The sequence below is a fragment of the Lepidochelys kempii genome, chromosome 8, assembly GCF_965140265.1.
Source record: "Lepidochelys kempii isolate rLepKem1 chromosome 8, rLepKem1.hap2, whole genome shotgun sequence".
In the NCBI taxonomy this organism is placed as follows: Eukaryota; Metazoa; Chordata; order Testudines; family Cheloniidae; genus Lepidochelys; species Lepidochelys kempii.
This window is the reverse complement of record NC_133263.1, coordinates 38,491,790-38,517,928: the sequence shown is the minus strand read 5'-3', so window position 1 is coordinate 38,517,928 and position 26,139 is coordinate 38,491,790. Positions and strand designations below refer to the sequence as shown.

The 26,139-nt window shown below is 44.3% G+C and overlaps 2 protein-coding genes across 2 annotated transcripts in view; both read right to left on the bottom strand.

Annotated features, from left to right (window-relative positions):
• Nucleotides 1-20,788, bottom strand: part of LOC140916446 (uncharacterized) — a 26,205-nt gene extending 5,417 nt beyond the window's left edge. Inside the window, exons 1-3 of the mRNA XM_073358093.1 lie at nt 18,177-20,788; nt 15,539-15,668; nt 12,967-15,431 (exon numbers count right to left, since the gene is read on the bottom strand). Coding sequence (XP_073214194.1) covers nt 12,967-15,431; nt 15,539-15,668; nt 18,177-20,654 — 5,073 coding nt within the window. The 5' untranslated portion in view covers nt 20,655-20,788. The remainder of the gene's footprint in view (nt 1-12,966; nt 15,432-15,538; nt 15,669-18,176) is intronic.
• On the bottom strand, nt 20,739-26,139 carry LOC140916445 (protocadherin beta-16-like). The gene is given in 4 exon segments (XM_073358092.1): nt 20,739-20,872; nt 21,751-21,835; nt 23,730-24,395; nt 24,397-26,139. Coding segments are annotated over 4 exon segments (2,628 nt in total).

Genomic DNA, 26,139 nt, shown 5'->3' with positions numbered 1-26,139 from the left:
GGTACATGACGTACGAACTTTCATTAAATACAGGGGGGTTGTCATTAATATCCGATAGCTGAACACGGATGATCCTCACTGAGGTGAGCCTCGGAGTCCCCCGGTCTGTGGCTGTGATGCTTATGTTATACTCAGGCACTTTCTCTCGGTCCAGGGGCTTTTGTGTAACAAGCTCGTAATAATTCTTCAGAGTCGATTTTAAAGCAAATGGGACATTGTCCTGAATGGAGCAGACCGTTCTGCCATTGTCCCCGGAGTCTCGGTCTCTCACACTGAACAGGGCCACCACTGTCTCAGGGGAGGAGTCCTCGGGTATGGTGCTGCTGAGGGACGTCAGCGTCACTTCCGGGGCGTTGTCATTCATGTCCTCGATCTCCACCAGGACTTTGCAGCGCGAAGAAAACCCCCCACCATCCGTGGCCTGAACTTCTACTTCATACATTTCTGCGTCTTCAAAATCAATTATCCCCAAAACAGTGATTTCGCCAGTGAACTGATTGAGCTGAAATAATTTGAGGACTCGCTCGGGGACCTGCCCGAATGAATAGGTGATTTCTGCATTTGGACCTTGATCCAAATCACTAGCTTCAACCTTAGTGACCAAAGTGTCCTGAGGACTATTTTCCATTAACTGCACCGTGTACACTGACTGACTAAACTGAGGGAAGTTATCGTTGCTGTCCAGGACATTAATGCGTATTTGGGCTGTGCCAGTTCTCTGTGGCAGGCCCCCATCGGCAGCTGTGAGAATCAGCATCAGCTGCGCCTGCTCCTCCCGATCTAATTGTTTCTCTAACACCAGCTCCGCGTATTTACTGCCGTCTCCCCGGGTTTGCACATCCAGGCTGAAGTGCTCATTAGCGCTGATTGCGTAGCTCTGGATGTTGTTTGTTCCTATGTCTGAATCTTGGGCCCTTTCTACGGGGAAGCGGGTGTCTATGGGGATCTGTTCAGGTATTTTTAAAACGAATTCATTTTTAGAGAATTTAGGGTTATTGTCATTCACATCATCTATCTGCACTTCCATTCGGTACAGCTGCAGTGGATTTTCCAACACAATTTCAAATTGCAGCAAACACGGGTCACTCTGTCCACACAGATCCTCACGGTCTATCTTCTCCTTTATTATTACATCCCCGGATCCTGTGTTCAGCTCAAAATATTGCTTGGTGCTTTTAGAAATCAGCCGGAGACTGCGACCAGACAATTTCTCTACATCCAGTTTCAAATCCTTTGCAATATTAGCAACTAGGGACCCGCTTTTCTTCTCTTCGCTCACAGAATAGCGGATCGTCTCACAAGCTACCAGGGACACACACAAACATAGAAAGAAAGACACAACTTGCCTTTTCCTGGAGCGAGTCTCCATTTCGCCAGCCATTCCCGGGTCAGATCTGAAACACAGGCCTCTCTGCAAAGCTCCAGCAGTCATTCATATGTTGTGCTAGAAAGTAAACGATTTGTCCTCCAATATTGATTTTATTTGTAATTATTCCATCCGCCCTTTCCCTGTAATCCTTTGTCACCCGTTCCCGGCGTAGAGGCGTTGTCGTCTGGATTCAGAAGTCTGAGTGCAGCTTCCACTGAGGGCTGACGGAGTCCGAAAAGCTGCATTTTCAGCACCATCTTTGCTAATATCGCCACCTTGTGGCTCAGCTAAAATAAGACATGCTATGATGTTCACATTTTAAACTTACTATGTGCAGTTATTAACTGCACAGCAAAGATTTCTCTCTTAAGTACATATTGTGGTTATAATATTTCACAGTGAAAACTCTGAAATATTAAGGCAAATTATTACCGATTGGAGGAGATAGAGAGTTGCAAAATAATATAATAGTTAATTGAATTGTGATCCTTCCACACCACACTTCCTTCTCTCACTTACCAATACTTTTATTCTTCACCGCTAGCTAAGTAAACAAGTTACTGCAAGTTGATCACATGTCCCATTGCGTCTCCTTCGTCTACAAAGTTACAATATTTTGGGAATTCCTAAATCTATGATTCCCTTTTTTATTACGTTGTCCTAGAGTAAATCTAGGATCAACCCTGTGATTAAGTATGCATCATATAGGTAATTGTGGGGAAGGGATCTCCTCTTGGCTGCTACAGTATTATTCGACACAATGGGTCTCCCATGACAACTGGAAGAAGCAAACCTATCTTTCTCCTGATTTTTTTATCTTATATATTTTATGGCAATACAGGCCATAACAGAAACAAGAAAAATGAAACTGAAGTCATAGAGAAGTAATGTATATATTTAATATCCCATAACATTTCTCTTGCGTAGTTATGTCACTGGATTGCATATGTGCATCTGAAAATCCTCCACGAGCAGTATATTTAGCATCGCAGCAGCAGATTGGGGAGGTGTCCATTGTCTTTAATAATACTTAGCTTTTGCATAAAGGAGTCACGCTGTGTAAATGAGATCCTAGTTTCTTTTCCCCATTTTGGAGTCGGACAGTGAATAGATCTGCATCAGCGGCCTTCAGCAGTTGGTAGGAAAGACAAGAATTTGACCAGAATCTCAATCAACAGCCACCAATTTGCCTTCCTTGCTCTGCGAACTAGGTCATTAAATGGGAGAGGTCCTGTTCTGAAGAGGGCATAAAATGAAGGGGGCATTATCATTTTAATCAAATAACTTGGACAATTACTTGCTGCCTCTAAAAATCCTATTGATTCCATCAGCTGCCACTATATCACTATAACAGAGGAGAGATTAATAAGACTGGGACTTTTCAGCTTGGAAAAGAGACAGATAAGGGGGGATATGACTGAGGTTTATAATATCATGACTGGTGTGGAGAAAACAAATAAGGAGGTGTTATTTACCACTTCTCATAACACAAGAACTATGGGGCACAAATGAAATTAATAGGCAGCAGGTTTAAAACAAGCAAAAGGAAGTATTTCTTCAAATTCTTCACACAGCGCACAACCTGTGGAACTCTTTGCCAGGGAATGTTGTGAAGGCCAAGACCAGAACAGCTTTAAAAAAAGGAACTAGACAAGTTCATGGACGATAGGTCCATCAATGGCTATTAGCTCGGATGAGCATGGATGGTGTCCCCAACCTCTGTTTGCCAGAAGCTGGGAATGAGTGACAGGGGATGGATCACTGGATGATTGCCTGTTCTGTTCATTCCCTCTGGGGCACCGGCATTGGCCACTGTCGGAAGACAGGATACTGGGCTAGAGGGACCTTTCATAGAATCATAGAATCATAGAATATCAGGGTTGGAAGGGACCCCAGAAGGTCATCTAGTCCAACCCCCTGCTCAAAGCAGGACCAATTCCCAGTTAAATCATCCCAGCCAGGGCTTTGTCAAGCCTGACCTTAAAAACCTCTAAGGAAGGAGATTCTACCACCTCCCTAGGTAACGCATTCCAGTGTTTCACCACCCTCTTAGTGAAAAAGTTTTTCCTAATATCCAATCTAAACCTCCCCCACTGCAACTTGAGACCATTACTCCTCGTTCTGTCATCTGCTACCATTGAGAACAGTCTAGAGCCATCCTCTTTGGAACCCCCTTTCAGGTAGTTGAAAGCAGCTATCAAATCCCCCCTCATTCTTCTCTTCTGCAGGCTAAACAATCCCAGCTCCCTCAGCCTCTCCTCATAACTCATGTGTTCCAGTCCCCTAATCATTTTTGTTGCCCTTCGCTGGACTCTCTCCAATTTATCCACATCCTTCTTGAAGTGTGGGGCCCAAAACTGGACACAGTACTCCAGATGAGGCCTCACCAATGTCGAATAGAGGGGAACGATCACGTCCCTCGATCTGCTCGCTATGCCCCTACTTATACATCCCAAAATGCCATTGGCCTTCTTGGCAACAAGGGCACACTGCTGACTCATATCCAGCTTCTCGTCCACTGTCACCCCTAGGTCCTTTTCCGCAGAACTGCTGCCTAGCCATTCGGTCCCTAGTCTGTAGCTGTGCATTGGGTTCTTCCGTCCTAAGTGCAGGACCCTGCACTTATCCTTATTGAACCTCATCAGATTCCTTTTGGCCCAATCTTCCAATTGGTCTAGGTCCTTCTGTATCCTATCCCTCCCCTCCAGCGTATCTACCACTCCTCCCAGTTTAGTATCATCCGCAAATTTGCTGAGAGTGCAATCCACACCATCCTCCAGATCATTTATGAAGATATTGAATAAAACCGGCCCCAGGACCGACCCTTGGGGCACTCCACTTGATAGCGGCTGCCAACTAGACATGGAGCCATTGATCACTACCCGTTGAGTCCGACAATTTAGCCAGCTTTCTACCCACCTTATAGTGCATTCATCCAGCCCATACTTCCTTAACTTGCTGACAAGAATACTATGGGAGACCGTGTCAAAAGCTTTGACCTTTGGTCTGATGCAATATGGCCATTCTTATATATGCATATAATAGGGGTCTTTCATATCTGTACTGATTGCTATGGATTCATAAACTCCAGAAGCTGTAAATGATGTTCATTTTATAGAATATCAATAAACATTGCCTCTTCCTTCTATAAGTACCCCCTTCATCAAGACCGCGGCCACTGCTGGCTGCTCATATTGCAAAGGGTTTGATGGACAAATAAGGTGAAGTTTACATTTTCCTTAATCAGTGTTTTCCCCAGGAACTGAATGGGGGTGGGAGAGGGAAACAAATTTACAGGGGGGTTAAGGCCTACTAGGGGTGAGACCAGGAGGGCAAAGGTGTGCTGTATGGACCCATAGTAAAACCTGAAAAATGTTTCATGACCATTTTATTATATTTTACTCATGTTTTAAAATCATACAAATTAAAGCTGGCTCCTCAAGCCTGCTGTGAAGCCCTACATATCTACGTCCTTCCTGGTTTCTTGTAATTTTGCTCAGCTCTGTTAATGAGCTTCTCGAATGCAATGTTTTCATCTTAAGTGGCTTCTTGTGTGTCCAGTACTTTCAGTCCCTCATGATCAGGAAGAAGGTGACTTCTTTGAGAACACAAAATTCTATTCAATGAGTATAAAGAATGTTCAGTTGTAGCTGTTATGACTGGGAGTAGCAAGAAATGAATTCCTACTTCTTTCATCCCCGTAAACATAGCACAAAGATTGGGTCAAACCACTAGTGATGATAAAGAAGAAGCTGAAGTCAAATCTTCATTCACTGTATGATATTGCACTCTGTGTTCAAATTCTGTATTCTGCCCTGATCTCATAGCAGCCTCATTGCTGGTTGTGTCTCATTCCACTCAGTTGTTGATGTTTTATAAGACAGGCATCTGTAAAAGCTACACAGAGGTTGAGTATAATCCAGAAGTCCCTGATGTAGATTTGTAAGAATCAATCAGCTGGCTTAACAAACACTTCATGTCCTCTTCACTTAAAGATTCAATATAACTGCCTTCATTAGTCAAGTTCTGGACTGAAGTCTTTGCTTATTCCAGTATGTTTTCAATTGATCTCTCTCTGATTGATCCAAATGGAGCTTCTATTGCTGGACAAAAATCTACTACTGTTTTAGCAGATGCCTTGATGGCATTGTTTAATGACCCAAGTGATTTCAACAGTAGACCGACAAGAGAGAATGGTGATAGTCTTCCAGCTGGACTACTTAGATCCCATCCCATCTTGGTAGGTAGTTTCCAAAACCAGTAATAATGGTTGCAGTAATTTTAAGACAACAGCCAAGGATCACTCATAAGAAAACCAGTGGGTTTTCCCAGGTTGGACTAATTTAAACTTCAGTCCCAGTGTATCTTCTATTTTTCAGAAGATGTTCAGTCCTTTATGGCTTTTTAAATGTCTTCTGAAGATTCTGCATTTCGTACTAGTGTTAGCTGGAGTAGATGGCCTCTACAGTGTGTATAGGACAGGGGTCAGCAACCTTTCAGAAGTGGTGCACCAAGTCTTCATTTATTCACTCTAATTTAAGGATTCGCATGCCAGTAATACATTTTAATGTTTTTAGAAGGTCTCTTTCTATAAGTCTTTAATATATAACTAAACTATTGTTGTATGTAAAGTAAATAAGGTTTTTAAAATGTTTAAGAAGCTTCATTTAAAATTAAAATTAAAATGCAGAGCCCCCTGGACTGGGGGCCAGGACCCGGGCAGTGTGAGTGCCACTGAAAATCAGCTCGCGTGTCTCGCCTTTTGCATGCATGCCATAGGTTGCCTACCCCAGGTATAGGAGATATTAGCGTTACACTTTTCTCTGAGCAAAGCTTGTACTCCACTATGTCTTCTAGAGAAATTTGCAACTTCATCAAATGCACAAGCAGCCATCTGTTTGGCGTTCAATTTACAAGCATTTAACTCTTCTAAGATGTGGGTTGTCACAGATGCAGTGAATATGTCTTCTATAACTTGAACATCTAGAAACGCATCAATTGGCCTACCAGTGACATCAAGATAACATACATAATGACTTAATACTTGATGCCCATTTGCATTGGTGCATTCATCAATCATGTATGCACATTTTTTGAATGTGGTGAGAGTTCTTCACTTTTCCAATGGCTGAATCTTTCACTGTTGCACCGCATGCTTCTAGTCAGTCAGTTGAGTTCCTTGTGAAAGATAGTGAGCGTTTGCCTATCTTATTTGGATCCAGTGTCCACTTCAAGATTAACAAGTGACAATGCACTTAACACTGGCCTCCAGTTTGTAGCATGTGGTATCTCTTGCTTAAATAGAAAGCATGATGTGACAGCTCTGTTTATTCATATAAACGGTGTTGTGTCTCCAGCATACTTAACAGCCTCATTAAGTACTTCTAAAATTGGCTTTGACAGTGACTGGCTTATAAGACTCTCTGCATGTCGATGCAGTCCAGAGGCTTGGTATTTTGCAGTCTTTTCATGTAGTTTTGTCAGCATTGGCTTTGCTGATTGGTCTTGCAAACCAAGCTGCTACACTTTCACCCCATAAATCCATGTACATCCACATCTTGAATACTGCATGCATTTCTGGTTGCCCCATCTCAAAAAGGATATATTGGAATTGGAGAAGGTACAGAGGAGGGCAACCAAAATGATTAGGGGTAAGGAACAGATACTATATGAGGAGAGATTAAAAAGACTGGGATTTTTAAGGTTGGAAAAGAGATGACTAAGAGGGGATATGATAGAGGTCTATAAAATCTTGACTGGTGTGGAGAAAGTGAATAAGGAAATGTTATTTACTCTTTCACATAATACAAGAACTAGGGGTCATGCAATTAAATTAATAGGCAGCAGGTTTAAAACAAACAAAAGAAAGTACTTCACACAACACAGTGTCAACCTGTGGAACTTTTCCCCAAGGGATGTTGAGAAGACCAAAACTATAACAGGGTTAAAAAAAACTAGATAAGTTCATGGAGGATAGGTCCACCAATGCAGGGCCAGCCCACAGCATTTTGGCACCTGAGGCGGTGAGCTCAAATGATGCCCCCATGCCCCCTCGCTTGGGCCAAAACTTTGAAAGGTCTCACTTTTGCCTTCTTCCTGTTCTACTCCTTTCATGGTAATGCTCTGCTACCTACCCCAATAAAGAAGAACTAACAACTTAAAATGCCTTGTTCAAAAATTTGAACAGCAAATGTAACTTTTCTTGTCTGCATAGTAAACACTGTCATTTTTATCTGTTTGAATAATCAAAGTGGTGCTTTCCGTGCCTTCTTGGTTGCAAAGATTTGAACTGTTTCCTGCTGAAGGTCCACAGTCTGGGCCAGCTCATGCTCTATTGAGACGGTTACAAAGCTGACCAGCCTCTCCTGTGTCATTGTGGAGTGTAGATGTGTTTTTATTAACTTCAACTTGGAGAAGCTGCATTCTCCACTGGCAACTGTTACAGGAAGTGTTAGAAGTATGCGCAGAGCAATAAAAGCATTTGGAATGAGGGTGGTCATCTTATTTGTGCACAAATATTCCAGAACAGCCTTTGGAGTTGGTCCTGCTGAAATGTATCTTGAAATGGCCTCTCAATTCATCACCTAAATCACTCGCATCAATATCACGCATGTCCTCATGTGTCAACACTGTCTCTAGTGCCCTGCATTGCTGGTGTAGGTCTTCTTCAGGTACAGTGAGGAGTTTTGGAATATCATACAACATCCAAAATATACTATGTTCCTTGAGCTGCATGAAATGTTCTTCAACTGACTGTATTGCACAATCTAGCAACTGGTTAAAGAATTCAACTTTGAATTGTTGTTTGGGGTTTCTTATGGGACTATCTCGTGCCTTGGAATCAAAATGTCTTCTTCTTCGGTGACTCTTGTATTCTTGAATGGGTGGGAAAATAGCTTCAGCGTGAAGTTCCTCTGCCAACTTCTGTGCACTCTTCACAACATTTTGAAATCCCTCCTCTGACCGGTAAGACTGTAGGTATGACTTTGCTTTGTCCAGTTGTTCCATTGCTCCAGATATATCAAGGTCAACTCCTTGGAGTCTCTTGCTTACAACATTTATTTCAAACAGTGTGTCATGCCACAACACTAAGCCACACAGAAATTTGAAGTTATGTATGTTTCTGGTGATTCCATTTCCCTCTGCCACTGTTCTCCCAAGAACAGTTCCTGTCATAGCATTATCCTCCATAATGGCAACTATGGAATCATCTATCTTCCCAACTGTGTTTCTGGTAGGCTTTATCGCCTCCACTTGACTTTCCCATCGTGTGGCACTCAGTGGTTTCAGGGTCAGAGAGGATGTTCCCAGATGTTGCTTCAAAATTTGCCATTGATGAGTTGATGCAGAGAAAAATACATAGATGCTTTGAATTACATTAAAAAATTCAGCAGCCTCACTAGAACCTGATGCTGCAACACTGACCACCAAGTTCAATGAATGAGAACCGCATGGGACAAAAAAAGCTGGAGGGTTTAACTCCCGAATCCGTGTCTACACTCCTCTGTTCTTTCCTCTCATGTTGGCATCATTATCGTAGCCCTGACCTCTCATGTCAGCTATCGCAATTCCCGTATCTTCCAACTTTTTAAGAAGCACATTTGTCATATCAGCTCCTGTAGTATCATCAATGTCAATGAATTCTACAAAATGCTCTCTGACAGTCATCATTGCAGGGACATTTTCACTAGGTTCTGTTCTTGTTACAAAACGCACCTTTAAAGTCATTTGTTCCATATGGCTGATGTCAGGTGTGCCGTCCAGAATAACAGAGTAATATCTTGCTGACTTCAGATCTGCCACAATCTTCTATTTAACTATTGTTGCCAGTAACTGTATGATCTCATTTTGAATTGTTTTTCCAAGGTAGTGGTGTGTGTACATTTCTTGGGTGGTGACTCTTGTTAGATGCTCCTGGAGTACAGCATCAAACTCAGCCATCAGCTCCACAATTTTAAGGAAGTTTCCATTGTTTGGCACATACAGCTGATCTGAAGTGCTAGGTTTTGGGTAGCAAGCATTCTCACAATGGCAATGAGCCTTTTCAGAACATTTGGCCAGTAAAGAGACCCTGATGCAATCTTCTCTTGATGTTGATCATCTATGGTGGCCTTTAACCTTAGTCTCATCTCAAGCTCTTTCCACCTACAAATGCTCTCTGGTGATTTGCTGCCTTCTCATGGCATGCCAGATTTCTAGCCAGATTTTTCCAGTCCTTTATTCCTGTAGAACCCAATGTGGCTGGAACATTAGACTGGAAGAGTTTGCAACAAAAACAGTATGCAACATTGTGGGTTTTTGAGTACATAAGCCATGGCCTCTCCACTTTGTCACCATTGGGGATTTCACGCCAGTAATGTGTTGGATGGAACCTTCTATTTTCATTGTCTTTGGGGAACATGAAGTTTTTCACTTGCTGTGGCCCATGCAGCACAGGAAGTCCCTCAGGCTACTGCTCAAGTGGGTTCATAGTCTTGGATCATCTAGACTTAAGGAATTAAACTCAGCAGCAGCTGTTTCTTGTGCCTCCACCACACTCTTCTGTGATCTACAGTTTTCTTCAGGAATATGCATGGTTACATCCATTTGAGATGGAGATATGGATGCTTCAGAAGCTGCCAGGTCACCTGCACTCTGACTAACTGGAAGATCAGGCATCTCCTCACCACTCACATCCTTACTGGGGCTGGAAGGCTCACCATGAACATTTGTGCCTATGTATCTCAGTAGAGCTCCTTTCTGCTTAGATAGAAAAGCTTCCTTTGCTTTCTTTCTTTTTCTGAATGCTGCCCCAGAGGGGCGTTTTCTTCTTTCACTCATGACTGCTGTTCTGTGCCAGCTATAGTGGCTCTGAGCACTCAGTTGAAGGGGACAAATAAGCAGGCTGGTAGCAGGGCCTGAGTGAGGGAAGATATCAGTGTCTTAAGGGCCTAACTGGCTCCTACTACTTCAGTTGACTGCCTGTTCTCCTCAAGTGGGTTCAGGGAAGCAGCAAGAAACAGGAAGCTCCCTGAGAAGCTGGTGTTAATCAGTCCAGGCTCCTGGGGGCGCTAGAGAGGTACATAAGAGGCTCCTCCTCCTCTCACTCCCTGCAGGTCCTGCTGCTTTCTGTTATTCCCTCTCACCTTTTCTCCTGCACACCTGTTATGAGAGAGAATACATATGCACCAGCAGCAGACACAATTTTCTTCACTCTGGGTCCTAGTGGCGCACCCCCACAGTCTGGCACCTAAGGCGGCCGTCTCAGTTCACCTTATGGTAAGGCCAGCCCTTCACCAATGGCTATTTGCCAGGATGGGCAGGGATGCCATACTATGTTCTGAGTGTCCCTAGCCTCTGTTTGCCAGAAACTGGGAGTGGGCGACAGGGGATGAATCGCTTAATGATTTCCTGTTCTGTTCATTCCCTCTGAAGCACCTGGTATTGACCACAGTTGGAAGACAGGATACTGGGCTAGATGGACCATTGGTCCAACACAGTATGGCTGTTTTTATGTTCTTATGTAAAAAATAATGTATAATAATAAAAATGTTTAGTACAAAAACTTCCCAAGATAAGGACCTCTTGAGATAGCAACAATGTGAGATAAGAACCTTGGGAAATAATACATTTTAAAAATCTTGGCCTAGCAGGAAATGTATAAGTTTCCCAGGCACAAACCTAGCATTCTGGCACAAAGTTACTAAAACAAACAAATGTTCTTTTAACGTGCCCCTCCTTTCTCTCTCCACTGAACCCCATTCATAATTGTTGTCCTTGGTCAGTGGAGACCCAGAGTTCACAGGTGCTTTTGCATGAGTTCACCTCTCATCCTGCATGGTAGGGGAGAGAAGGCACCTTGTTCATTCCTTCAACCACTCACCACTCACTCAGGTCACTCACTCTGTCAACTCTTGTGCATTGTGCCACCATTCAGTCCACTGCTCTGTCGCCAATGGCCCTGTGCTGCCACCTTCTGCTGCCACCTGGCACTGTGACCTCTGCAAATCGGTCTCCCAAGATTCCACCCAGCTCTCAGTGATTTCATCCCTCAGTAAGGGAACCTCACTGCTAGTGCAGGCTGAGCTGTCTCTTCCACTGAAACACTGTCCCACAGCAGGTCTGAGCACTTAGACCTGATTATCAGTGATTTCAGCTCTAGTGGTCACTTAAAAAAAAACACAAAAGACTCTCCATGTAGCCTAAAAAGCTCTATCTTTAAACAGGGGAAGGGGCAGGTCAAATGGTGCTGTGACTCTTAGGCAGAGCCCACACCACCAAGCAAAACTCCTATCCCCTCCCTTTCTCTCTCCACTGAGATCTGACATCCACACTCTCTGCTTAGTGAGTGCGGTTCAGTTGACGGTGACTAGTGCTTAATTTGTAATGAAAGATGTGTCAGAGCTCAAGCAAGTTTTTTACTTTCATAACTGATATGGCAAGCCCATAGGTTCCAGAGCTATGAACTGCCCAGACTACATGTGCCAGGGCTCAGCCCTAGCACAAATTAAGCACTTAGGTCACCCTTCTCAGGACAGATCAAGTACAGTTCTGTTGCCCTTTATTCATACAATAAAGATAACATTTCATTACCCCCACAGTCATTACTAAAGTGATTTGTAACCCAACACCAGCCAAATCTGATCACTTTGGCAACACAGCTCGTCTGCCGGATACTGAGGCAGAATAGGTGTGTTCATGTAAATACAGTCTGGCCCTGATGCCTTCCCCTCTGCATAGCCCAGCTCATCACTAGCTGTCAGGGGAGAGCTCATTCAGACCTTGCTTACAAATTATAATTTCAAATTATTAGGTTGGTCAGCATCACTGAACTGAAGGCACCAAAACTGTCATAAAAAACAATAGCTGGGTGAGGCAGCTGGTCTTTGTTCATACTTTTTAAACTTCTTATGCTTTTTCAGGTACAAGTATTTTATCATATGCTTTATATGCTTTTAAAGTGTATATTATGTTTCAATTCAAATTTCCAACCAAGGACTAAACTGGCAACACCGCATATAAATAATGACCACTGTGGAGTGGGATAATGGGGAAATTCTGGGGAGGGGTTGGGAGATCCCTCCCTTAGATACTTCTATTTTACTTTAAGGTTTCCCTGATCTCTGTCTTTTCACCTTCATGCAGTAACGCTAAAACTTGCACCTCATATAGATTACCTCCAAAAATACTACAGAAGAAGGAAGGACAAGCTCAGATTCTTTGTAACATTTCAGATTCCATGCAGAACTCGCTATCTAGGTCACATAATTCTGCTATTATTGCATTCTTGATAAATAGATAAACAATTACTTTTATAATTTTCCTTTGACACACTTCAATCTTTCTTTGCAGAGCTCAGAGAGTCTGCACACAGACAATATCACATTTTGAAGAATGGCCTTTTAGAGAGGAAAAGAGCATAACATAAAAAAAGGAATTAAGTACAAATATATTAGCCTGAACATCATACAAGTCGGAAAAAATGTATGAACTACAGAAAAAGCTCCCGAAGAAAAAACATCTCCAGAAATTTATGGAAATAATATAAGAAATTTTCATAGCAGCAGAAACATATTCAAGCAAGGTATTGATGCAAATGGAGTGAAATAGGCACTCACCTCTCTCAGAGATTCTTTCTCCTCCTTAAGCTGAGAGTTAATCTGAGAGTCAAGAACGGACCCTCCTGCAGCGCTTGGATCAGCGGTTAGAGACTGTACCAGCGGCCTCAGAAATTTAAATTCGCTTGTGCCAGACCCAGTTGTCAAGGAAACCTCATAACAATAAGATTGAGGCAGAGTCCCAGTGACGCTCGTGTCCGCAGGATTTGTGGGGAAGTTGGGCTCAAAATAAAAGTTCCTGGACGATGGAACATACCGCTCTCGGCACTGCCTTGTCTTGTATAGCCGGATGGCGATAATTGTTACCACACAAACCAGAAAAAGGAATGAAACGAAAGACAAAGAAATGACTAAATACAGGGTTAATGTGTCCTGCTGCTCCTCTTCTTGTGGTACATCCAGTAACTGCATGTAGGCGTCTGAAAACCCATCCACCAAAAGCACATTAAGCGTCGAGGTGGTGGATCTGGGCGGCTCTCCGTTGTCTCTAACCAGGACGATAAGTTTCTGTTTAACAGAGTCTGGGCTCGTTATAGGCCTGCTGGTTTTTACTTCCCCGGTTTGGAGACCCACAGCGAAGAGACCTGGGTCTGTAGCCTTGAGCAGCTGGTAGGAAAGCCAAGAATTCTGACCGGAATCTCCATCCACAGCTACCACCTTCGTCACCAGGTAACCCGCCTCCGCCGATCTGGGAACCAGGTCATTAGCGGGGGAGCTGCTGTTCTGTAGAGGGTATAAAATGAAGGGGGCGTTGTCATTTTCATCAATTATCACAACTCGGACAATGACTTCAGAGCTCAGTGGAGGGGACCCGCCATCTGCAGCTCTCACTGTAACCTGGAAATCCCTCGTTTGCTCATAATCCAGAGACTGCAGAGCGTACACATTCCCGTTTTCGGAGTTTATGGAGATGGAGGAGGAGAAGGGGAGGTCACCGATGTTGCCAGGCAACGCCGAATATGTCACTTTGGCATTCTGCTCTGTGTCCAGGTCAGCAGCATGGACAGTTCCAATCAACAGGCCCGGGTGGTTGTTCTCCTTCAGGTACATGACGTACGAACTTTCATTAAATACAGGGGGGTTGTCATTAATATCCGATAGCTGAACACGGATGATCCTCACTGAGGTGAGCCTCGGAGTCCCCCGGTCTGTGGCTGTGATGCTTATGTTATACTCAGGCACTTTCTCTCGGTCCAGGGGCTTTTGTGTAACAAGCTCGTAATAATTCTTCAGAGTCGATTTTAAAGCAAATGGGACATTGTCCTGAATGGAGCAGACCGTTCTGCCATTGTCCCCGGAGTCTCGGTCTCTCACACTGAACAGGGCCACCACTGTCTCAGGGGAGGAGTCCTCGGGTATGGTGCTGCTGAGGGACGTCAGCGTCACTTCCGGGGCGTTGTCATTCATGTCCTCGATCTCCACCAGGACTTTGCAGCGCGAAGAAAACCCCCCACCATCCGTGGCCTGAACTTCTACTTCATACATTTCTGCGTCTTCAAAATCAATTATCCCCAAAACAGTGATTTCGCCAGTGAACTGATTGAGCTGAAATAATTTGAGGACTCGCTCGGGGACCTGCCCGAATGAATAGGTGATTTCTGCATTTGGACCTTGATCCAAATCACTAGCTTCAACCTTAGTGACCAAAGTGTCCTGAGGACTATTTTCCATTAACTGCACCGTGTACACTGACTGACTAAACTGGGGGAAGTTATCGTTGGTATCAAGCACATTAACACGTATTTGGGCTGTGCCAGTTCTCTGTGGCAGGCCCCCATCAGCAGCTGTGAGAATCAGCATCAGCTGCGCCTGCTCCTCCCGATCTAATTGTTTCTCTAACACCAGCTCGGCGTATTTACTGCCGTCAGTGTCCAGGGTTTGTACCTCCAAACGGAAATGCCCATTGGGGTTGATTGCGTAGCTCTGGATGCCGTTTGTTCCTATGTCTGAATCTTGGGCCCTTTCCAAGGAGAAGCGGGTGTTTATGGGGATCAGTTCCGGCATTTTTAAAACGAATTCATTTTTAGAGAATTTAGGGTTATTGTCATTCACATCATCTATCTGCACTTCCATTCGGTACAGCTGCAGTGGATTTTCCAACACAATTTCGAATTGCAGCAAACATGGATCTCTCTGTCCGCACAGGTCCTCACGGTCTATTTTCTCCTTTATTATCACATCCCCGGAGCGCGTGTTCAGCTCAAAATATTGCTTGGTGCTTTTAGAAACCAGACGGGCACTGCGACCAGACAATTCCCCTACATCCAGTTTCAAATCCTTTGCAATATTAGCAACTAGGGACCCGCTTTTCTTCTCTTCACGCACAGAATAGTGGATCGTCTCACACGCTACCAGGGACACACACAAACATAGAAAGAAAGACACAACTTGCCTTTTCCTGGAGCGAGTCTCCATTCCGCCAGCCATTCCCGGGTCAGATCTGAAACACAGGCCTCTCTGCAAAGCTGCAGCAGCCATTCATATGTTGTGCAAGAAAGTAAACGATTTGTCCTCCAATATTGATTTTATTTGTAATTATTCCATCCGCCCTTTCCCTGTAATCCTTTGTCACCCGTTCCCGGCGCAGAGCCGTTGTCTTCTGGATTCAGAAGTCTGAGTGCGGCTTCCACTGAGGGCTGACGGAGTCCGAAAAGCTGCATTTTCAGCACCATCTTTGCTAATATCGCCACCTTGTGGCTCAGCTAAAATAGACATGCTATGTCTTATGTTCACATTTTAAACTTACTATGTGCAGTTATTAACTGCATAGCAAAGATTTCTCTCTTAAGTACATATTGTGGTTATAACATTTCACAGTAAACAGTGTGGAATACTAAGGTAGATTATTACCGATTGGAGGAGATAGAGAGTTGCAAAATTATATAATAGTCAATGTAATTGTGATCCTTCCACACCACAGTTTCTTCTCTCACATGCCAATACTTTTATTCTTCACAGCTAGCTAAGTAAAGAAGTTACTACAAGTGGATCCCCTGACCCATCTCTTCTCTTTCGTCCACGACGTTAGCGATATCCTGGAAATCTCGAAGTCCTATGGTTCCTTTGCTTATTAGGGTGCCCAAGAGAAAAACTAGGAAACCGCGGCCTAATAAACTAGAACTAACTAGTGACGGACCTACTTGTTAAGCAAACATCATATAGGGAAGTGTGGGGAAGGGATCCAGTCCTGGCTTCTACACAATGATTCGGAACAAATGTGTCTCCCATGGCAACTGGAAGAAGCAGATCAGTGTCTTTCTCCTGATTCTCTTGTTTTATATATTTTATGGTAATACAGGCCACAACAGAAACAAGTAGAACAACAAATTGAAGCCAAAGAGATAAGTAAGTATATACTCAATACCCCATCACAGTCCTATTCCGTGGTTATGTACTGAATTGCATATGCGCATATGAAAACCCACCCAATAGCAGTAAATTTAGCATCGCAGAAGTGGATTGGGGCAAGCGTCCATTGTCTTTAAGAATGACATCTAGTTTTTGCTTAAAGAAGTCTCGCTCCATAATTGGTATTGTGATTTTTGTTCCCCATTTTCACTCCGACTGTGAAGAGAGCTATATCAGTGGTCTTTAGGAATTGGTAGGAAGGACAAGAATTCTGACCAGAATCTCCATTTGCAGTCACCACCTTGGTCACAAGATAATCAGCTTTCTTGCTCTGCGAACCAGGTGATTAAATGGAGAAGTGCTGTTCTGAAGACGTAATAAAATGAAGGAGCCGTTGTCATTTTAATCAAATACTAACAACCTGGACAATGACTTGCTGCCTGCAAAAATCCTATTGATGCCATAATCAGCCACTATATCACTGCTATACATGTAATAGGGGTCTTTCACATCGGTGTTGATTGTTATGGGTTCATAAACTCCAGAAGCTGTAAATAATGGTGATTTCATAGGATTTAAGTAAACATTGCCTCTTCCTTCTACAAGACCTTCCTCTGTGAAACCCCAGCCACTGCTGGCCACTCCCATTGCAAAGCATTTGATGGAAAAATAAAACGCAGTTTACATTTCCTTAGACTGCTCTATTTTACTTTAACGTTTCCCTGATCTCCCTCATTTCACATTCGCGTAGTACCCCGGCAACTAGCATCTCAGAGATTCACTATCTGAAAGCACAGCTGAAGAAGCACAACAAATTTCAAAGATTCCTCAGAGTGTTCTGCAAGGGGCTCTATATAGGTCACATAGTTCCACTGCTATTGAGTTCTTAACAAATACATAAACAATTACTTTTCAAATTTCCGTTGAGAAGCTTCAACCTTGCTTTGCAAAGATCACAGACTCTGCACAGAGACCAGTATCACAGTTTGATAAATGTTTTTAGAGAGGAAAATAGCTTAGGAGAACATAAGGAAAAGTACTCAAGTACTAAAATATTAGCTTGAACAGCATAAAAGTGGAAAATATGAAAAAACTACAGAAAAAGATCCCTACAAAACTAACTCTAGACATTTTTGGAAGTAATCTCAGGCCTTGTCTACAGGACAGAGTTTTGTGGAAAAAAGTTATGCCACTTTAATTAAAGCCCTTTAATTAAACCTCTGTTGCATGTCCACACTATGCTTCTTGTGTCCGCAGAGCACATCCACAGTAGCAGCTCTAGCATGGGCACAGGGAGCAGTGCACTGTGCCTAGCAAGCTATCTCACTGTGCAACTGGCCTCAGGGTGCTTTGGGAAGGTTTTGCATTTCCCCATGGAGCAGGTATAGCATCACCATGCAGGTTTTAACCCCATCCTTCCACGGGCATCCTTTACTAGATTCTCAGCTGCTTTTCAACGGAAGTGTATGTGGGAGGGGAGAGCAGAAGGAGTGGGTGTGACAGGGAGTGTGTATGGGGAGAGAGACAGAGTGTGTGTTGGGCAAGAATATGTTGGCATGCTGTCTCCTGTCTCTTTAACTTCAGAGAGCAGCCTGACCAACCGTCCTGAGGCAGGAGAAGAGGGACAACCTCCCGCCCCACCATCATCAGCCACCTGCTCTGCACAGCACAGCAATCTCTCACACTCTTCCCCCACCGGCCCCCGCAGCCAGCTCTCCCGGAGTACCACTCCTTTCCTAGAACCGGAGAAAGCAGGATTCCACATTAATGGTTCTGTGACTCCCTTCTAAGTAATTTTCAGAGATGTAGAAACACATATTCAAAAAAGATATCAATGCAAATGGAGTAAAATAAGCACTCACCTCTCTCAGAGATTCTTTCTCCCCTTTCAGCTGAGAGTTAATCTGAGAATCAAGAACGGACCCTCCTGCAGCGCTTGGATCAGCGGTTAGAGACTGTACCAGCGGCCTCAGAAATTTAAATTCGCTTGTGCCAGACCCAGTTGTCAAGGAAACCTCATAACAATAAGATTGAGGCAGAGTCCCAGTGACGCTCGTGTCCGCAGGATTTGTGGGGAAGTTGGGCTCAAAATAAAAGTTCCTGGACGATGGAACATACCGCTCTCGGCACTGCCTTGTCTTGTATAGCCGGATGGCGATAATTGTTACCACACAAACCAGAAAAAGGAATGAAACGAAAGACAAAGAAATGACTAAATACAGGGTTAATGTGTCCTGCTGCTCCTCTTCTTGTGGTACATCCAGTAACTGCATGTAGGCGTCTGAAAACCCATCCACCAAAAGCACATTAAGCGTCGAGGTGGTGGATCTGGGCGGCTCTCCGTTGTCTCTAACCAGGACGATAAGTTTCTGTTTAACAGAGTCTGGGCTCGTTATAGGCCTGCTGGTTTTTACTTCCCCGGTTTGGAGACCCACAGCGAAGAGACCTGGGTCTGTAGCCTTGAGCAGCTGGTAGGAAAGCCAAGAATTCTGACCGGAATCTCCATCCACAGCTACCACCTTCGTCACCAGGTAACCCGCCTCCGCCGATCTGGGAACCAGGTCATTAGCGGGGGAGCTGCTGTTCTGTAGAGGGTATAAAATGAAGGGGGCGTTGTCATTTTCATCAATTATCACAACTCGGACAATGACTTCAGAGCTCAGTGGAGGGGACCCGCCATCTGCAGCTCTCACTGTAACCTGGAAATCCCTCGTTTGCTCATAATCCAGAGACTGCAGAGCGTACACATTCCCGTTTTCGGAGTTTATGGAGATGGAGGAGGAGAAGGGGAGGTCACCGATGTTGCCAGGCAACGCCGAATATGTCACTTTGGCATTCTGCTCTGTGTCCAGGTCAGCAGCATGGACAGTTCCAATCAACAGGCCCGGGTGGTTGTTCTCCTTCAGGTACATGACGTACGAACTTTCATTAAATACAGGGGGGTTGTCATTAATATCCGATAGCTGAACACGGATGATCCTCACTGAGGTGAGCCTCGGAGTCCCCCGGTCTGTGGCTGTGATGCTTATGTTATACTCAGGCACTTTCTCTCGGTCCAGGGGCTTTTGTGTAACAAGCTGGTAATAATTCTTCAGAGTCGATTTTAAAGCAAATGGGACATTGTCCTGAATGGAGCAGACCGTTCTGCCATTGTCCCCGGAGTCTCGGTCTCTCACACTGAACAGGGCCACCACTGTCTCAGGGGAGGAGTCCTCGGGTATGGTGCTGCTGAGGGACGTCAGCGTCACTTCCGGGGCGTTGTCATTCATGTCCTCGATCTCCACCAGGACTTTGCAGTGCGCATATAGACCCCCGCCATCCGTGGCTTGGATGTTCATCTCATAACTGCTTCTTTCTTCATAGTCAATTATCCCCAAAACAGTGATTTCTCCGGAAAATTTATTTAATTTGAATAACTTGAGGATTCTGTCAGGCACCTGCCTGAATGAATAGGTGATTTCTGCATTTGGACCTTGATCCAAATCACTAGCTTCAACCTTAGTGACCAAAGTGTCCTGCGGACTATTTTCCATTAACTGCACCGTGTACACTGACTGACTAAACTGAGGGAAGTTATCGTTGCTGTCCAGGACATTAATGCGTATTTGGGCTGTGCCAGTTCTCTGTGGCAGGCCCCCATCGGCAGCTGTGAGAATCAGCATCAGCTGCGCCTGCTCCTCCCGATCTAATTGTTTCTCTAACACCAGCTCCGCGTATTTACTGCCGTCTCCCCGGGTTTGCACATCCAGGCTGAAGTGCTCATTAGAGAGGATTGCGTAGCTCTGGATGCCGTTTGTTCCTACGTCTGAATCTTGGGCCCTTTCCAAGGGGAAGCGGCTGTTTACAGGGAGATGTTCAGGCAGCTCCAAAGGGAATTCATTTTGAGAGAATTTAGGGGAATTGTCATTCACATCATGTATCTGCACCTCCATTGGGTACAGCTGCAGTGGATTTTCCAACACAATTTCGAATTGCAGCAAACACGGGTCGCTCTGTCCGCACAGATCCTCACGGTCTATTTTCTCCTTTATTATCACATCCCCGGAGCTCGTGTTCAGCTCAAAATACTCTTTGGTGTTTTTAGAAACTAGCCGAGCACTGCGACCAGACAATTTCCCTACATCCAGTTTCAAATCCTTTGCAATATTAGCAACTAGGGACCCGCTTTTCTTCTCTTCACGCACAGAATAGCGGATCGTCTCACACGCCACCAAGGACACATACAAACATAGAAAGAAACACAGAACTTGCCTTTTCCTGGGGCGAGCCTCCATTCTGCCAGCCATTCCCGGGTCAGATCTGAAACACAGCCTCTCTGAAAAGCTGCTGCAGCCATTCATATGTTGTGCAAGAAAGTAAACGATTTGTCCTCTAATATTGACTTATTGTAATTATTCCAGCCGCCCTTTCCCTGTAATCCTTTGTCACGCGTTCCCGGCGCATAGCTGTTGCCTTCTGCATTCAGATGTCTGAGTGCAGCTTTCACTGAGTTTTGCTGGTCTCCGGGAATCTGTATTTTCAGCACCATTTTTGCCAATATCGCCACCTTGTGGCTCAGCTAAAATAAGACATTCCATGGTATTTAGATTGTAAATTTATTATGTGCTGTTAATATTATTCTGCATAGAAAAGATTTATCTTTTATGTGCAAATCGTGCTTATAACGTTTCACTGTAAGAACGGCGAGATGTTAAAGTAGATTATTACCGATTGGAGGAGGTAGAAAGTTGAAAAAAACATATAAATCATTGAATTGTTATCTTTCCACAACACATTTTCTTCACTCACATCCCAATACTTTTATTCTTCACAGCTAGCTAAGTAAACAAGTTACTAAAATTCGCTCACCTGTCCCAGCACTTCTCTTTCGGCCCACTAGCTTAGCGATATTTTGGGAATCCCTAAATCCTACGATTGCCGTGTCTACTATGGCGCTCAACAGGAAATCTAGGAAACTGCGGCCTAATAAATTAGAACTAACTAATGATCGACCAAGTGGCTAAGCAAGCATGATATATATAATTCTGGGGAAGCGATCGAGTCCTGGCATCTACAAGCAGACGTGTATCTTTCTCCTGACTTTCTTGTCTTATGTATTTTATGGCAATACTGGCCACAGCAGAAACAAGAAAAACATGAAATGAAGCCTAAGAGATTAAGTATATATTTAATATCCCAGCATGTTCCTCTTTCGTAGGTATGTCACTGTATTGCAGATACGCATCTGAAAACTCATCCACTAGCAGTATATTTAGCGTCACAATAGCAAATTGGGGAAGGTGTATATTGTCTTTAACAATGATATTTTGTTTTTGGTTAAAGGGGTCTCGCTCCGTAATTTGCATAGTGGTTTTTCCTCCCTATTTTGGAGTCCGACAGTGAAGAGACCTGGGTCTGTGGCCTTCAGCAGTTGATGGGAATGACAAGAATTCTGACCAGAATCTTCATCTACAGCCACCACCTTGATCACAAGGTAACCGGCTTCCGCCGATCTGGGAACCAGGTCATTAAATGGCAGAGGCTAGAACAACACATCTCAAAATTGTTAATTTACTGTGCCCAATTATTATCTGCATGGCAAAGATTTCTCTCTGTTAGTTACACATTGTGTTTCAAATATTTCAAGTAAGGAAGTGGTTAACCCAGGTTATTTCCCATTAAATGAGAAATAGTTATAAAGTATTAGAAAAAATAATCCGACTTGTGATACTTCCATAATCCGTTTTCCTCTCTCACCTCCCAGCACTTTTATTTTCCATAGCTAAATATGTAAAACAAGTCAATGCAATTCGCTCACCTGTGTCACCGATTCTCTTTCGTCCACGAGGTCACCTGGAAACCCACCGAAGTCTCATGATTCTCTGGCCTAGTATGGTGCTACTCAGGAAAACAAGCAAACTGCGGCTTAAGAAACGAACTAATGGGTGGTCGACCCGGTGGTTAAGCAAATATCATATATGTAGCTCTGGGGAAAGGATCCAGTTCTGTTTTCTACACAATTATACAACAAAATGGGTCTCCCGTAGCAACTGGAAGAAGCAAACATGTATCTTTCTCCTGATTTTCTTGCCTTATGTATGTTTATGCAAACACAGGCCACAGCAGAAACAAGAAAAGGAAATGAAATTGAAGCGAAACATTACTAAATATATATTTAACATGCCATCCTGCTCCTCTTCCGTAGTTACGTCACTGACCGACTGGCTCGCATATGTTCATATGAAAACACAGCAGCTAGCAGTATATTTTGCGTCGCAGCCTTTGAGTGCGGTAGGTGTCCCTGGTCTTTAACAATGGTAACTAATTTTGGCTTAATGTGGTCTCGCTCCGAAATTTAAATTTAAAGTCTCTCGGTCTTTCCTTCTCCATGTTGGAGTCCGACAGTCAAGAGACCTGGGTATGTGGCTCTAAGCAGTTCGTAGGAAAGCCAAGAATTCTGACCAGAGTCTCCATGTACCTTAGTCACAAGGTAAGTTGCCCCAGTTGCTGTGCGAACCAGGTCTTAAAGGGGAGCGGCTGTTCTGAAAACGGTGTAAAATGAAGGGTCCGTTGTCATTTTAATTAAATAATAACTTGGACAATGACTTGCTGTCTGCAAATATATTGATGCCATCAGTTGCCACTATATATGCATGTAATAGGGGTCTTTCACGTCGGTGTTGATTGTTATGGGTTCATAAACTCCAGAAGCTGTAAATTACGGTGACTTCATAGGATTTAGGTAAACATTGCCTCTTCCTTGTATAAGTACCTCCCACTGTGAAACTGCAGCCAGGGCTGGCTACTCCCATTGCAAAGGGTTTGATGGACAAATAAAGTGCAATTTACATTTCTTCAGATAGAATTATTTTACTTTAACTGCTCCCTGATCTGCGTCATTTCACATTCACACAGTAGCCCGGCAACTCGCGCCTCATATAGATTCACCGTCCGAAAACACAACTGAAGAAGCAAGGGTACACTCAGATTCTTTGTAACTTTTCAGATTCCCTAGACTCGCACCGTGCATAACATTATCTAGATCACATAATTCCGGTGCTATCATAAACAATTACATTTAAAAATTTCCTTAGACAAGCTTCAAGATTCCTTTGCAGAGATCCAAGACTCTGCACAGAGACCAGTATCACACTTTGATAAATGATCTTTTTTTCTTTTTTCGGGGGGAAGGTAAGGGGTAGGGTGGGCTGAGGTGGAGTGTGGGGGGATAGCATAGAAAACTACTTAAGTGGAATTACATTACCTTGGACATAATGCAAGTATAGAAGATGAACAATGAACTACAGAAAAAGCTCCAGACGAAAAAAAAATCTCTAGACATTTCTGCAAGTAATCTAGGTAATTTTCAGAGCAGTAGAAAAAAAAAACATATTCAACCAAAGTATTGATGCAAATGGAGTGAAATAAGCACTCACCTCTCTCAGAGATTCTTTCTCCTCCTTAAGCTGAGAGTTAATCTGAGAGTCAAGAACGGACCCTCCTGCAGCGCTGGGGTCAGCGGATAGAGATGGTACCAACGGCCTCAGAAATTTAAATTCAATCGTGCCAGACCCAGTTGTCAAGCAAACCTCATAACAATAAGATTGAGGGAGAGTCCCAATGCTTCTCGGGTCCGCAGGATTTGTGGGGAAGTTGGGCTCAAAATAAAAGTTCCTGGACGATGGAACATACCGCTCTCGGCACTGCCTTGTCTTGTATAGCCGGATGGCGATAATTGTTACCACACAAACCAGAAAAAGGAATGAAACGAAAGACAAAGAAATGACTAAATACAGGGTTAATGTGTCCTGCTGCTCCTCTTCTTGTGGTACATCCAGTAACTGCATGTAGGCGTCTGAAAACCCATCCACCAGAAGCATATTAAGCGTCGAGGTGGTGGATCTGGGCGGCTCTCCGTTGTCTCTAACCAGGACGATAAGTTTCTGTTTAACAGAGTCTGGGCTCGTTATAGGCCTGCTGGTTTTTACTTCCCCGGTTTGGAGACCCACAGCGAAGAGACCTGGGTCTGTAGCCTTGAGCAGCTGGTAGGAAAGCCAAGAATTCTGACCAGAATCTCCATCCACAGCTACCACCTTTTAACCTTTTCACCAGGTAACCCGCCTCCGCCGATCTGGGAACCAGATCATTAGCGGGGGAGCTGCTGTTCTGTAGAGGGTATAAAATGAAGGGGGCGTTGTCATTTTCATCAATTATCACAACTCGGACAATGACTTCAGAGCTCAGTGGAGGGGACCCGCCATCTGCAGCTCTCACTGTAACCTGGAAATCCCTCGTTTGCTCATAATCCAGAGACTGCAGAGCGTACACATTCCCGTTTTCGGAGTTTATGGAGATGGAGGAGGAGAAGGGGAGGTCACCGATGTTGCCAGGCAACGCCGAATATGTCACTTTGGCATTCTGCTCTGTGTCCAGGTCAGCAGCATGGACAGTTCCAATCAACAGGTTGTTCTCCTTCAGGTACATGACGTACGAACTTTCATTAAATACAGGGGGGTTGTCATTAATATCCGATAGCTGAACACGGATGATCCTCACTGAGGTGAGCCTCGGAGTCCCCCGGTCTGTGGCTGTGATGCTTATGTTATACTCAGGCACTTTCTCTCGGTCCAGGGGCTTTTGTGTAACAAGCTCGTAATAATTCTTCAGAGTTGATTTTAAAGCAAATGGGACATTGTCCTGAATGGAGCAGACCGTTCTGCCATTGTCCCCGGAGTCTCGGTCTCTCACACTGAACAGGGCCACCACTGTCTCAGGGGAGGAGTCCTCGGGTATGGTGCTGCTGAGGGACGTCAGCGTCACTTCCGGGGCGTTGTCATTCATGTCCTCGATCTCCACCAGGACTTTGCAGTGCGCATATAGACCCCCGCCATCCGTGGCTTGGATGTTCATCTCATAACTGCTTCTTTCTTCATAGTCAATTATCCCCAAAACAGTGATTTCTCCGGAAAATTGATTTAATTTGAATAACTTGAGGATTCTGTCAGGCACCTGCCTGAATGAATAGGTGATTTCTGCATTTGGACCTTGATCCAAATCACTAGCTTCAACCTTAGTGACCAAAGTGTCCTGCGGACTATTTTCCATTAACTGCACCGTGTACACTGACTGACTAAACTGAGGGAAGTTATCGTTGCTGTCCAGGACATTAATGCGTATTTGGGCTGTGCCAGTTCTCTGTGGCAGGCCCCCATCGGCAGCTGTGAGAATCAGCATCAGCTGCGCCTGCTCCTCCCGATCTAATTGTTTCTCTAACACCAGCTCCGCGTATTTACTGCCGTCTCCCCGGGTTTGCACATCCAGGCTGAAGTGCTCATTAGAGAGGATTGCGTAGCTCTGGATGCCGTTTGTTCCTACGTCTGAATCTTGGGCCCTTTCCAAGGGGAAGCGGCTGTTTACAGGGAGATGTTCAGGCAGCTCCAAAGGGAATTCATTTTGAGAGAATTTAGGGGAATTGTCATTCACATCATGTATCTGCACCTCCATTGGGTACAGCTGCAGTGGATTTTCCAACACAATTTCGAATTGCAGCAAACACGGGTCGCTCTGTCCGCACAGATCCTCACGGTCTATTTTCTCCTTTATTATCACATCCCCGGAGCGCGTGTTCAGCTCAAAATATTGCTTGGTGCTTTTAGAAACTAGCCGAGCACTGCGACCAGACAATTCCCCTACATCTAGTTTCAAATCCTTTGCAACATTAGCAACTAGGGACCCGCTTTTCTTCTCTTCACGCACAGAATAGCGGATCGTCTCACAAGCCACCAGGGACACACACAAACATAGAAAGAAAGACAGAACTTGCCTTTTCCTGGGGCGAGTCTCCAT